This window comes from Limulus polyphemus, unplaced genomic scaffold (assembly GCF_000517525.1).
Source record: "Limulus polyphemus unplaced genomic scaffold, Limulus_polyphemus-2.1.2 Scaffold6049, whole genome shotgun sequence".
Taxonomy (NCBI): domain Eukaryota; kingdom Metazoa; phylum Arthropoda; class Merostomata; order Xiphosura; family Limulidae; genus Limulus; species Limulus polyphemus.
In genome coordinates, this window is record NW_013671659.1 from 18,062 (window position 1) to 33,001 (window position 14,940).

Sequence of the window (14,940 nt, forward strand, 5' to 3'; positions counted from 1 at the left end):
ACTTTAGTTATAGTCTATAGAATTTGTAGGACATTGGCTGCAGTCTATAGAATTTGTAGGACATTAATTGTAGTCTAGAGAATTTGTAGGACCTAAGTTGTAGTCTAAAGAATTTGTAGGGCTTTAGTTGTAGTCTAGAGACATTTTAGGACTTTAGTTATAGTCTATAGAATTTGTAGGACATTGGCTGCAGTCTATAGAATTTGTAGGACATTAATTGTAGTCTAGAGACTTTTTAGGACTTTAGTTGTAGTCTATAGAATTTGTAGGACTTTAGTTGTAGTCTATGGAATTTGTAGGACTTTAGTTGTAGTCTATAGAATTTGTCGGACTTTAGTTGTAGTCTATGGAATTTTTAGAACTTTAGTTGTTGTCTAAAGAATTTGTAGGGCTTTAGTTGTAGTCTAGAGACATTTTAGGACTTTAGTTATAGTCTATAGAATTTGTAGGACATTGGCTGTAGTCTATAGAATTTGTAGGACATTAATTGTAGTCTAGAGACTTTTTAGTACTTTAGTTGTAGTCTATAGAATTTGTAGGACATTAGTTGTAGTCTATAGAATTTTTAGTACTTTAGTTGTAGTCTATAGAATTTGTCGGACTTTAGTTGTAGTCTATGGAATTTTTAGCACTTTAGTTGTAGTCTATAGAACTTGTAGGGTTTTAGTTGTAGTCTATAGAATTTGTAGGACTTTAATTGTAGTCTATAGAATTTGTAGGACTTTAGTTGTAGTCTATAGAATTTGTAAGACTTTAGTTGTAGTCTAGAGACATTTTAGGACTTTAGTTATAGTCTGTAGAATTTGTAGGACATTAATTGTAGTCTAGAGACTTTTTAGGACTTTAGTTGTAGTCCTATAGAATTTCTAGGACTTTAGCTGTAGTCTATGGAATTTTTAGGACTTTAGTTGTAGTCTATAGAATTTGTTGGACTTCAGTTGTAGTCTATGGAATTTTTAGAACTTTAGTTGTTGTCTAGAGAATTTGTAGGAGTTTAGTTGTAGTCTATGGAATTTTTAGGAGTTTGGTTGTAGTCTATAGAATTTGTAGGACTTTAGTTGTAGTCTATGGAATTTTTAGGACTTTAGTTGTAGTCTATAGAATTTGTAGAAGTTTAGTTATAGTCTATAGAATTTGTAAGACTTTAGTTGTAGTCTATAGAATTTGTAGGACATTAGTTGTAGCATGTAGAATTTCTAAGACTTTAGTTGTAGTCTATAGAATTTGTAAGACTTTAGTTGTAGTCTATAGAATTTTTAGGACATTAGTTGTAGTATATAGAATTTGTAGGACATTAGTTGTAGTCTATAGAATTTGTAGGGACTTTAGTTGTAGTCTATAGAATTTGTAGGACTTTAGTTGTAGTCTATAGAATTTGTAGGGCTTTAGTTGTAGTCTATAGAATTTTTAGGACATTAATTGCAGTCTATAGAATTTTTAGGACCTAAGTTGTAGTATATAGAATTTGTAGGACATTTGTCGTGTCTATAGAATTTTTAGGACATTAGTTGTAGTCTATAGAATTTGTAGGGTTTTAGTTGTAGTCCATAGAAGTTTTAGGACATTAATTGTAGTCTAGAATTTGTAGGTTATTAGTTATAGTCTATAGAATTTGTAGTACTTTAGTTGCAGGCTAGAGTTTGGTTGCTATGAAGACTTCAAAACATGAAAAATCTCAAGATAGACAGTTTGCATTATTACGCCACAATGAGGTTTATCTTTGTTTACTAAACGCAATGACTGTCACAAACATTAACATGAAAGACATTTACTGTGTAGTCGACAACTGCAAAGAGTCGATTTGAAGTTCCGTGAAAAACTCATAAAAAGAAATAGAAACGCACAAAAACTTTTAAACATAATATCAGAAAACTGTACATTATTCTATCCTTATTAATTATCATTGGTTTATTTTGCTAGGAGCCAGAATTCTAACTAACAAATAACAATGAATTAAGTAAATACACCAACTACAAAACTTTTTAAGTCAATCTACAACTTTTCAGGCTCAGAGCGGAGTTGTTTTCTTTTAATTGACTGATTTCTATAAACCGTAAAAATAACTTTCATTGCTAAAGATTCAGTACAGTTATTACTATCTTTTTAACAAATAATGATAACAATATTCTAAGTTTCAGTGATTTATTGCTTTCATACTAAATATTTCCTCTTAGTTTTTTTTCTAGCTTATTCATGGTTTTTATCAATGAATACACACATCATTGTTATAAAAAAAACTATGATTTATTTGTTTTACTAGTTCGAGGTGATGGAAGACACGGAGGAGGTTTTACTCCAGAAAGAACTGATTATGGAGGTTTTGGTGGTGGAAAATGGGGAGGAGGATGGAGCGACAGTAAAACAGGAATAGGACGGCATCCACGCCCACCTCTTCCTCCTCCACCGCCACCACCTCACTGGGAAAGATATGGTGGGAGACCCGAAGGGAACTACGGTGGTCGTTATGGCGGATCACATGGTGCTGGTGGCGGCTACGACAGACTACCTCCTGGGCCACCTCCTCCACCACCACTACCACCTGGTCCTAACTCGATCTATCCACCTAGGCTTCCTGGCCCACCCATTCCACCAGGACCAGGAGGGCTGGGTTATCCCACATGCGCGGACCATGGTAGAGGTGGCGCTCCAGGGGGCGATGTGTTTCAAAGAGTTGGATTTGGACAAAGACTTCGAAGCTTCTATGTCCGTAAAGTGGTACGAGCTGACAGGGTAGAAGACTGTGAACGCGCGTGCATTGAAGCACGTGATTTTGAATGTAGATCTTTCAACTTTAGGTAATACTTGGAGCTAACGCGTTACGACTTAAAAAAAAGCATTTTTAAAAAAGCTAGAGACAGTTTACTTTTCTGGAGCATTTTTTGTTTGTTTGCTAAACATCAGTTTTAAATTGAAATTGTTACGTAATATTGGTGTTTTTCATTTAGTTTAGTTTCACTAAGGCCATAACTGTTTATTTATATAGCTTATTATATTTTTAAAAATAAAGATTTACAATAGACTAATGTATTAACTTTAAAACATGACAATTAAGGGATAAGTGTAAAAGTCAATACTACAACTATAGGATAGCTTCAACCACATCCTAATATATGGAACTCTAATAAAAGTTTACCGAATCTGGTTAAAATGCCCTACTAATCTACACTGTTTTTCCTATTTGCACACATTAAAAATGAGCTACATCGTGCATTTTCTAGATTTCGGTATACAGTGTAATTAGTGATAATCAATTAAACGAGAATACGCAAATGTTCACAAATGTTTAAAGCAGAATACATGATATCTGCTTTGTGAAACTGCTAGAAGAACATAAAACATTTATAAATGTAGAGCATGATACAATTGTAATATACCATGATTGTTAAGCCTGCTTTAATACCAACAAATTAGCCTCTATTTTCAACATGCAGTGAAAACGACCTTTGACCAGTGAAATTAGTAAAAAACATTTGGTAGACCGTTCATAAATTATTTAGTGATATGTATATAATCCACAAAAAAACATTGTTTCAATATGTGACGAGCCATTAACTAGTTATGATCCTCTTTAAAATAAATTGTAAAAAAAAAAAGGCGTTTATTAAAATCATATTTGCTGGATAACAACGAGTAGTATAAACAGCGTTTTTTAAATCAGGTCCTTCTTTCCTGAGAACTGCGAGCTGAGTGATATTGACACGACTCAGGTACAACTGAGTAACCCCAGCCATTTCGATGACAACACCCAGTTTGATTTCTACGAGCGAGATGGGCCAGGGCCAGGTCGTCATTGTTTGGATGGTGAGTTTTCGTTTTACTGTATGCAGTGAGAAATCGGGTTTCTCTAGTTATTAGGAAAATAATTTTGTTCCTTTAAGTTTATTTGCAGTACTTTGTAAATGTACAACTACATAGGAATACCGAGCTTTAGTGAGATTACAGCCAGTGTTCATCTATAATAACGCTAGAATCCGGGTTTCGATACCCGTGGTGGGCAGAGCACAGATAGCCCATTGTGTAGCTTTGTGCTTAATTACAAATAAACAAACTATAATGAGGGAGCCATTCAAACTAAACCATAACGTTTCAGAGAATCTTCTCATTGTGACGAGTTGTAGTATTGTACGAAAGGCCTCTCAGTCAGTGGCTTGTGAGAGATAAAAGATATCTCTGAAATGCTATTTTTACACACCTGATTTTGAATCCACAAATTAATACAAAGAGAGTACACATGCAATGAACGTTTTTACAACTATAATAGAAGTAAAAACGTTGTCTAACGTATACACTAGGGTCAATAGAACAGGTTTCTAAAAAGTTATCTTCTAGAAATTGAAATCGCTTTTTAGAAACGTACAACAACTATTTTACTTTAATCTTGATTGAATGAGTATGTCTATGAAGTGTTGCGGTGTAGTGCTCTAACGTGGTAAGTTTTGATACTAGCAGCAACTATTACGACAGAATATGTATAAATGTGACATTTTAAAAATACGGTATATTTATTTTCACGTGCTAAACTTACCGTACAAATCACCCGATTTTTGTAAATAATACTGATAATCAGTAAAAGATAGTTACTTGATTTATTTGCAGTTAGCCAATCTTGTTCTCCTGACGGCATGGATTTCTCACTTCGAACACCAGGTGGCTTCTATGGTCGTATTTATACATATGGGTTCTATGACACGTGCTTCTATGATGGCAATGGCGGGAATATTAATGTGCTACGTATAAGTCGAGCGAATGGTTTTCCACGATGTGGAACACAACAGGTTTGAAATATTTGATAAAGAATATTATTTAAAAAAATGAAAGTAGCTTATTTCATTCTGTTTGAACAAAAATATCTGCACTTGAACGTTGTCGTCGTCTAATTCGAAATAGTTTAATAAAAAATAATTATCTTTTTATTTTAATACCACTCAACAGGGAGACAGCGATGTACTGTTCTGTGACACTAGAGAATCAAATCAACCTCTCTTTAGCTTAACTAAATATTTTATAGTTGAGAGTTTAAAGTATGTGTTAACAATGTACCTTATAATTCTTGAAATTGCCCCGACCTTTCAGCCGTGCGGGCGATATAATGTGACGGTCGATCTCACTATTCATTGGTAAAAGAGTAGCCCAAGAGTTGGCGGTGATGACAAGCTGCCTTCCCTCTAGTCTTACACTGCTAAATTAGGGACGGCTAGCGCAGATAGCCCTCGTGTAGCTTTGCGCGAAATTCAAAAACAAAAACTTATTGAACACAGTCAGGGTTAATCAAATTTCTAGGTGTGATTATAACTTATGATGTGTGCTGTTACATTAATGCATGAAACTTAATTTTCTGTAATAGATTTAGAAGTCTGCCTTAGTTATTCTAGTTTTAATATTTTATTGAATGTAATTTTTTATGATATTGTTTGCTTGTTGTTTTATAGGGCATAAAACAAATTAACTATGAAAAATTAAGCAGATTGTGAGAAGTTTTCTCCCGCACTCCTTTAAAATTTATGAAAATTAAGACTCATTCATAATAATTAAATATAATATAACATATTTGTATCGGGTGTATTCAACAAACAAATTAGATTTAAAAAACTGATCTTTATATTGTTACGTTTCTAGCCGTTTGTTAATTTCCCGTAAAAATTCTTTCCGAAAAACTTCAGCGATAAAAGTCCTTTCTTAAATAAAACTAGTTTATTCTTTCTTAATACAACTTTGCAATACACTTAATTTCCACAATCAATTTAACTTAAACACACGCTATAATTCACAACGAAGGATTCACGCACTTACTTACTACCGCGCTTGACTCAATTGTCCGTCTCTGTCTGTCTGCAATTCTATTCTCGATTCATTGTCTGGCGCACTTATATACAAGAATACCACACATCTAGCAAACACTCGAGCATTCACGAACCTTCGAGAATATCATGACGTGTTACTAGGGTCACGTGACTTCCGCTGTCGTAACAATATGTATCAATATCCCATTTTCAAAGGTTTTTCAGAAAGACAAAATAAGTAATGATAATCTTTGAACTGTAACATTACACATAAAATAACATTGAATTTTTAGCCGTCCATGTTCAAATATAATTTTTATTTTTCAAATATCGTCCTTAATAAACCAACTTCTGCAACTAAACGAATATGGCTTGTGTTTTTCACAGTATGGAGATGTTATGACCAACATTGTTGTAGTACAGTTTAACGACTACGTGCAGACGTCACGTGACAAGGTATATAACCTCACTTGTTACCTTTCTGGAGTCGGAGAAACGGTAGTGACGTCAAATTATCTAGACTCTCGAACTGACGGGTATGTAGCACCAATTTTCGAATTAAAATTTAAACGAATAAATCAATCTTAGCTATAATAGGATTACACTAGTCAATTCAGTTTCTATACCTGTTGATTTTTTATTATAAATAATTCTAGTTTACTATGCTAATAGTATAGAATTAGATATCGAAATCAATCAACACTGATTTTGTGTTTATAAGGGTTTAGTTTGCTAATTGTTACTAATTCTTTATCAGAACAATACAGTGCCAAAATCGTTCTTTTTATTTACCAGATTAGCTGACATTTTAAATGGGGAAAGTTGTCTATAGGTTTAAAGTCACTTTTTCGGTTGGCTCAATGTTCCCCGGTGGGACGGCGGTAAGTCTACGGATTTACAACGCTAAAATCAGGGGCTCGATTGTTTTCGAGTCCTTACTCGCCATGTAATTAGGCCCTTATGTCACAGATTATATTTTCAAAGAAGCTATTTAATATAATCATTAAACAGATGGTCGATTGTATAATATCAAATAATAAAATGAATGCAGTTCAGTAATATTATTAACACACCTAAATTAATTTAGATTACTAAATAGTGAACTGAAAAGACCTCAAAAACCCCTTAAATATAATATATACATCACCATTATAAGAGGCCTAACTGTTTCTATTTGTATTGCCAATCCAAGCTGTGCTGATAAGCCTTAATTAAAGAGGTGAAACTTCTAGTCCACGGCAGAGGGCACGGCGAATCAAATAATGTATTAGGCCTGCACGTCATAGATTTTATTTTTAATTTTACTTTTTGTGAAAATAAAAGTAGTTTGTAATATGTTAATTAGCTTAGATACATATATATATATACGTAAAGGCATTCCAATATAAAAGAATGCAGTAAATTTTCAATAATTTTTAATCAAAGCAAGCTAACTTCATAGCTCATAAGTGATAAATAAATAATGATTAGTAAGGCATTTGAACATTAGAACACCAACTTATATTGTAGACAGTAATGTCCTGTTGAGAATTTTGGGTGATATTAGCAACAGCCTTGTAGACAGTATCGCTTTCTTAAACAGAGTAGACACTGAGGTTCTTTCGAGATGATTAAATGTTATTAGTACCAACCTTTAGATAGCATCGCCTGTTAAGTATACAGCATGTTATTAGTACCAACCTTTAGATAGCATCGCCTGTTAAGTATACAGCATGTTATTAGTACCAACTTTGTGGATAGTATCGTGCTGTTAAATATACTGTATGTTATTAGTACCAACTTTGTGGATTTGGCCCGGCATATCCTGATTGCTAGATCCCTCGACTCGCAATCTGCAGGTCGCAGGTCCAAATCCCCCTCACCGAACATGCTCGCCCTTTCAGCCGTAGAGGCGTTATAACGTGACAGTCAATCCCTCTATTCGTTGGTAAAAAGAGTAGCCCAAGTGTTGGCTGTGGATGGTGCTGACTGGCTGCCTTCCCTCTAGTCCAGGGATTCCCAACATTTTTGTTCCTCTGTAGTCCTTGGCCTTGGGCATTCTGACATGTTCCCATGTACCCCTACAAATTAAAGATTTAAAAAAAATGGATAAAATTATATTGATTTTATATTATTTAATTATGAAATCTGTATGTGTGGACTGGATAAGGATCTTGTAGTATTGATAACATCGATAAATTGAACTCAGTAAATTTATACATTATCTTAGTATATTGTCAAAACTATATACTAAATACTAATACTAATGAGATGATTGAGTCTGTTTTTCTATATTGCTTTATTCTACATTACTTATTGAAAACATGAGTTATAATGTAGCACAGCAATAACATCACAACGTTCACCATGATCACAACTTTTTGTCTAAAGAGCGTATATTTATGTAAGCCACTTTGTCTGACTGTAGATTAAAACACCAAGTAAAGTGTAAACAATGGTTATACTCTCAGACCCCTATGTACCCCCTGAGAAGTGCAAATGTAGCCCCAGGTTGGGAATGTCTGCTCTAGTCTTTCAATGCTAGGACAACTAACGCAGATAGCCGTCAAGTAATTTTGCGCGAAACTAAAAAGTAAACCAACATTGTAGACATTATCGTCTTCTTAAAAGGATTAGGTGTTTTTAGTAACAAACTTGTAGACAGTATCGTTCTGTTGAGAGGATTGATTGTTATTAGTAACAAACGTGTAGACAGTATCGTTCTGTTGAGAGGATTGATTGTTATTGGTAATAGCCTTGTTGACAGTATCGTTCTGTTGAGAGGATTGATTGTTATTAGTAACAAACGTGTAGACAGTATCGTTCTGTTGAGAGGATTGATTGTTATTAGTAATAGCCTTGTTGACAGTATCGTTCTGTTGAGAGGATTGATTGTTATTAGTAACAAACTTGTTAACAGTATAGTTCTGTTGAGAGGATTGATTGTTATTAGTAACAAACTTGTAGACAGTATAGTTCTGTTGAGAGGATTGATTGTTATTAGTAATAGCCTTGTTGACAGTAACGTTCTGTTGAGAGGATTGATTGCTATTAGTAACAAACTTGTTAACAGTATAGTTCTGTTGAGAGGATTGATTGTTATTAGTAACAAACTTGTAGACAGTATAGTTCTGTTGAGAGGATTGATTGTTATTAGTAATAGCCTTGTAGACAGTATCGTTCTGTTGAGAGGATTGATTGTTATTAGTAACAAACTTGTAGACAGTATAGTTCTGTTGAGAGGATTGATTGTTATTAGTAATAGCCTTGTAGACAGTGTCGTTCTGTTGAAAAGATTGATTGTTATTAGTAACAAACTTGTTACAGTATCGTTCTGTTGAGAGGATTGATTGTTATTAGTAATAGCCTTGTAGACAGTGTCGTTCTGTTGAAAAGATTGATTGTTATTAGTAACAAACTTGTTACAGTATCGTTCTGTTGAGAGGATTGATTGTTATTAGTAATAGCCTTGTTGACAGTTCTGTCTTTTTAAGAGGATTCAGTGTTACTAATAATAGCCTTGTAGACAATCCTGTTCTACTGAGAGGTGATATTAGTGCAAATGAGGATGTACAACGTAGGTTGTTTCAATTAAGGAAAATGGCATTCTTTGTTCCTGTTTTGCTGTTATTTCTTCAGCCTTGTATTCTGTAATACTTTTGTATCCTTACAGCTGATCCAAAAATTTCCTTCAAAAGAATGTATATTATTTTTGCTACATCAACTAAGAGATGAGATATTTTGAAGCATTTTGTCAATATAACTCACAAATCTCTTTCCGACACTAGATAGAGGTGTTAAAGTACAGGTGCAGAAGCGTAAGGTACCAAACAAGAGGTATGTTGGAACATTAATGAAACTGTAACGGATAGTGCAACCAAGTCTAAAGTTGGATCATTAGCGGATGAGCTAATATCATACAGATTTCAAATTTCTACATCAGTTTGGTATGGAGTGCTTATACAAAGAGACCTAGTCAGCAAGCTAACGTGGAGATTAACTTGAGAATTAATATTACCAGTAATTTAGTCAATGATACGCAACAAACCCTTCTTCAGTTCAGAGTTAATGGTACGCCACTGAGGTAAGTGTGGAACTTATATTTCAAAATAGGTAAGACAAATTTTGCACGTTTGCACCAAAATTATGTATTGGAAGGAGCCACCTACATTAATTTATTTGTGCAAGGGTTCTAGAGGCGTGTTTCAACGTCTGCGACTTTTACCTTTTTTCATAAGTCAAAAAGATCATACGACACCGTGTGTTGTTTAATGCAAAGCTACACAAAGTGATTTCTGTGCTCTGTCCAACGCGGGAAATCGAACCACAAGTTTTAGTGTTGTAAGTCGGGAGATTTACCGTTGACTCACTGGGGGACGACACCTTGTCAGTACGAATAAGTATAGAACAAGTGCTTGTCTCATGAATTGCTAAGAGGGTACGATACATGAAAAAAAAATCGCTAATTTGTACTATATTTTTTGCATTTTTTACTAAACTAGTAAACTGTGTACAAATACATAAAGGAAAAAAAAAGGCCATTTACTGTTTATTATGTTCAACTTGATCAACGTTTTTCGTTTTTTTAACTATGATTTCGCAAAAAAATAACGTTAATTCCTACTATAATAACATCAAGATATTTACGTAATTTCAGACGCTACCCAACTCAGATCGAACATCTGCCGGCACAGAATATCCTGACCTCTAGCGTCGTCCTTCGAATCTTGTACCGTGGCACTCCAACAAATACGATAGCAGTAGGAGATTTGTTAACGTTTAGGTTGGAGGCGAGGGGACAGTGTAAGTTGGAGACAATGTGTTGTAATATTAATATGTAGACCGTTTCTGACACCACTTTTTTATGATTGTATTTACTCTCCCATCAACTTTATTAAAGTTTTATTTATTGTACTTCAAGAATTGGCTCATATTAATATGCATAAAAGCTGCTGTTTATTATAATATAATCAGCACACAAATATTTATAACTAGGTTTTGGTTCCCTTATGGCAGTATGTTACTTTTTTCGGTCACTACACATCTCAGTATTTTTTCTTTTATTCTGTTAAACGCCTTTGTTTTATATTTCTTTCTCAAAACCATGCCAACAGCACCCTTTCTGTCCGACTTTAAACACCTGTTTTTCATAATTACGCTGATAATCATGACATAAGGGTTCTTGTAGTTTTCTCACTTCTATCAACCGAACTTCATAACACGTAGTACTGTTAGGCATAGCGTAGTAATGTTGGACATATAGTGGAATGTTAGACATTTGTATTTTGTTATTATATTTGAGTAATACAATTACTTTAAATGTAGAATGAAATATTTAACCCCAAATTCACTATGTTATATAACAAAATAATGCTGTATTTTCAACTATTTTTGATTGGTAACATGGTGCAACGAAAGAAAAACATTATGATTACGTGCAGCGAGATTTTAAAAGTTTTAGAAGTATGATATAGAAACCTTCTGAATCCATAGGAGTAATGAAATATATATATATATATATATATAAAGTTTTTTAGGCTAAAACATGCTTTATTTGTTTATATTCCAACAGATCGATATGACTTCTTTACTGGTGATATTTTTGCAACTAACGTCATCGCTAAGGATCCTTATTCAGGAAGGGAAGTACAACTGATTGACTCAAGAGGGTAAGGTTTACCGCTGGTTTCACATTAATTGCATTTGAAGAAAAAAGTTTTAATAAAAAACATAACTGAGCTTTTTTTTTAGTTACACATTTTAAATTTGTAAGTGTTTAATGACTCCTCACATTGCCAAAAATGTTTTTAGACAGGGAATGGATAAAGCTAATGACCACTAAGCACTAAAAAGGATTTCACTTATCCTGGTATAAACACTAAACAGGATTTCACTAATCCAGGTATAAGCATAAACAGGATTTCACTAATCCAGGTATAAACACTAAACAGGATTTCACTAATCCAGGTATAAGCACTAAAAAGGATTTCACTAATCCAGGTATAAGACTAATCCAGGTATAGGCACTGGCCAGGATCGCTTGCATTAGGGCACAGGTATAGGTACATGGGTGAATTGCACTACAGACATTGGGCAGGATTGAATTGAAATTGATGCCCAGGATATATATATATGCCCTGGATTGGTTACTCTTGTTTCTTCAGCTATTTTGCTTTTTCTTGTCTAAATGTATTCAAGTTGCTCCTTTTATATACTGCTGTACGCGTTTTAAATTTGGACGTTTCTATTGTTACTGATAGAAGAATTTCAAACAAAAATAAATTCCATTAAAGGTAAGGTCGACGAGGTCATATGAAAATTAAGAAAGGTTGTAAAGTGCAGAAAGATAATAAAAAGATCAAAAAGGCAATAATTAATATACAGAATAACATCACTATCAGAGCCAAAACATCTCGAAATGAAAAGATCAAATTCGCACCCCCTCAATAATTTTAACCTCAAACATCGTTAACTGTGTCATATAGAATAGGAGACTTCATCTACTATAAACTTGTTACAACTACTGCTGCTGTGCCATCTTTAAATCCAGGATCTTTCGGGTCTACTCCAGCTATATCACTACCTGATCTTAAAGAATTTAGTAGGTTAATTCAACAACACTGTCCAATCGAAAAAACCAACACTCTGACTGGAAGGTACCATGGGACGTATACCAACCACAATTCGAAATACTTTCCAAAGTAAGTGAATGAATGAATAAGCAAACAAAATGTTATTCATCTTGCTGCATATTTAAATCAATCGGCTTCAACTACACTAAGCAGCCTTCTAACTTAGAACCATAACTATCAGGCATTAGTGGTAGTATTTTCAAATAGCTTTGTATTGTCACATCAGAAGTTTCTGAGACAAAGTTTAGGAGCAGAGTAAAGAGGAAGGCATATATCTTAGCAGAAATTGCTGAAGATGTGGATGAATTGTCGAAGTTATGACGATAATAAACCCAGAATATACCCTGAGGATGAAAATTCTTAATCTTACCAGATAGAAATAAGGAGAGCATTATTTAAAAAAAACAAAAAACTAGTCCACGAGACAAAGGATACCTTAATGGAAAGCCTTGCAACTTGTTGATTGTTAGTGGTTATAAAGCTACCATCCTTAAAACTGATGTGGTAATGAAAGCTGGGACATAGCCCTCAAAAATTAAGTAAGGAAATGGGTTGATGTGAACAGCAAGTGATCATAAAATTTCAGAAATAGGAATGTGGTGTGTGGATAATTGACAAAGATAGACGTTAGACTAGCTTTGGACAGTTTCACAGTCCATGACCAGAAAAATTATGTACACTACACGACCATCATCCCACTGAAAGTTGGGCTCCCAGTGAAAACATGGAGAAAAATGCTATATATAAAAAAACAACAACAATAAACCTAAAGTTCAAAAGAGCAGAATCCAGAAAGATAGGTGAACCAAATGAAAGGTTACCCATCGTGATCATGTTTGGAAGTGAAATGTTTAGTTCTAGGGAAGATTTCACTGGAAGTCAATTCTCTGAAGAATCCGAGGTTCCTGTTGAGATCTCTTGCAGGGTATCGCCATAGATGGAGCCATGAGTGGACTTCCTTAACCATTCGCCCGAAGACAACTTCCGAAGTGACACGACAAAAGGTCGTCCTATCTTCGTTCCATCGAAAAGAAAGCCAACAAACCGATTTGATGATTTTGATGAATTAGGGATAGTAAATATGACAAGAAAGGAGATAGTTTTGTTTTTATAATTTTTTAAAGTACTATGGTGTCAGACAATTAATGATTGTACTGTTTATATATATGAATATTAGTGTTCATACTTGCCAAAGGTTACTTTTTTATTGTTAATTATGAATTTTAATGTACAGGTTGATTGTTTAAGAGAATTCACTATCCAAAGAAGGGGCAGTGTTGTAGAGTATCTTTAAACTTGTTTTTTTTTATTGCTTGTGTAAAGGGAGTTTTTGACATGTCCTGATTAGTAAACAGCTAGAATTTTCTATAACCTTTATTAAAACGAATTAAATTGTATAAAACCAGAGTAACCTGAGGTTTGAATAGACTGTTGTTTCATTAGTATGTCTGTTGTAGCAGTGTGTCGATTATTGAATAAACGAGTTTGTCAGGGTGGGGTTTGCCCTATGGTACACCTATGGGTTTAGGAACTGTAGGTGTATTGTAAGAGTGGTAGTTAATCCCTTAGCGTGGATGGTAAGGTGCTACTGAGTGGCTGTCTTACTTCTGCTCCCAAGTTGAAAATTAGGGATGGTGGCAATAGCCTTAGTAACTTTGCCATAAATACAAAAAAAAAAGTTTCAACGATGTACAAGTTAGAGAAATACCGTACATCCGAGAAAAATAGCAAGTGACTGTTTAGTTATATGTAAAGTTAAGGTGTATCGTTAGTTCGTGAAATCGTTTTCACCGAATATTCTAAAAGAACCTATCCAACAACAGAAACCATTACAACAATGTAATAGTGGATATCGAGATAACTAAACTATCTGAACCTAGTGAAGTTACAATGATAATACCTACGTCAAGTTGACAAACGTGTTGTAACTTCTTTAGTTAAAAAAAAAACCCTGATTAGAAACTGGGCCTCGATACTCATGGAGGGCAGAGCACAGATAGCCCATTGTGTAGCTCTGTGCTTAATTACAAAGTAACAAACAAACAAAACTCCCCTGGTAGCTCAGCAAGAAACCTGAGGACTTATAGTGCTAAAAATCAGGTTTCGATACCTTTGGTGGCCAGAGCACAGTCAACCCATTTTATAAGTGTGCTTAATAACAAACAAACAAACATTTCAGAGAATGTACAATATAAATCATTGCTCAGAAAACAGTTTGTGTCTCCTTCCAGTCTTATTATAATGCTTATGTACACTTATGATCTATTTTAGCTGTCCTATTGACCTTTATGTCTTTCCTGAATTGCATCGAACACCAGATGGCGCCCTTGAAGCAGATTTTTATGCTTTTAAGATTCCCGATTCTAATTTATTGGTCTTCCAGGCAACAGTTCGTACTTGCCGTGGCCCGTGTGAACCAGTGAGTTGGAAAATATCTTACTGAAATTTTATTGTTATAGGTTTAAAATCAAATCTCCTTAAAATAACCTAGGCACAAAATAGGAAGAAACTATTATATTAATAATGGTTGGAGATGGCTTGAATGGGTT

General features: G+C 34.2%; 1 protein-coding gene across 1 annotated transcript in view; it reads left to right on the forward strand.

Annotated features, from left to right (window-relative positions):
* Positions 1–14,940, forward strand: part of LOC106473292 — a 23,577-nt gene that overhangs the window by 2,125 nt on the left and 6,512 nt on the right. Inside the window, exons 3-9 of the mRNA XM_022401755.1 lie at positions 2,261–2,795; positions 3,659–3,801; positions 4,597–4,775; positions 6,168–6,316; positions 10,417–10,562; positions 11,332–11,428; positions 14,663–14,810. Of these exons, the coding sequence (XP_022257463.1) occupies positions 2,261–2,795; positions 3,659–3,801; positions 4,597–4,775; positions 6,168–6,316; positions 10,417–10,562; positions 11,332–11,428; positions 14,663–14,810 (1,397 nt within the window). The remainder of the gene's footprint in view (positions 1–2,260; positions 2,796–3,658; positions 3,802–4,596; positions 4,776–6,167; positions 6,317–10,416; positions 10,563–11,331; positions 11,429–14,662; positions 14,811–14,940) is intronic.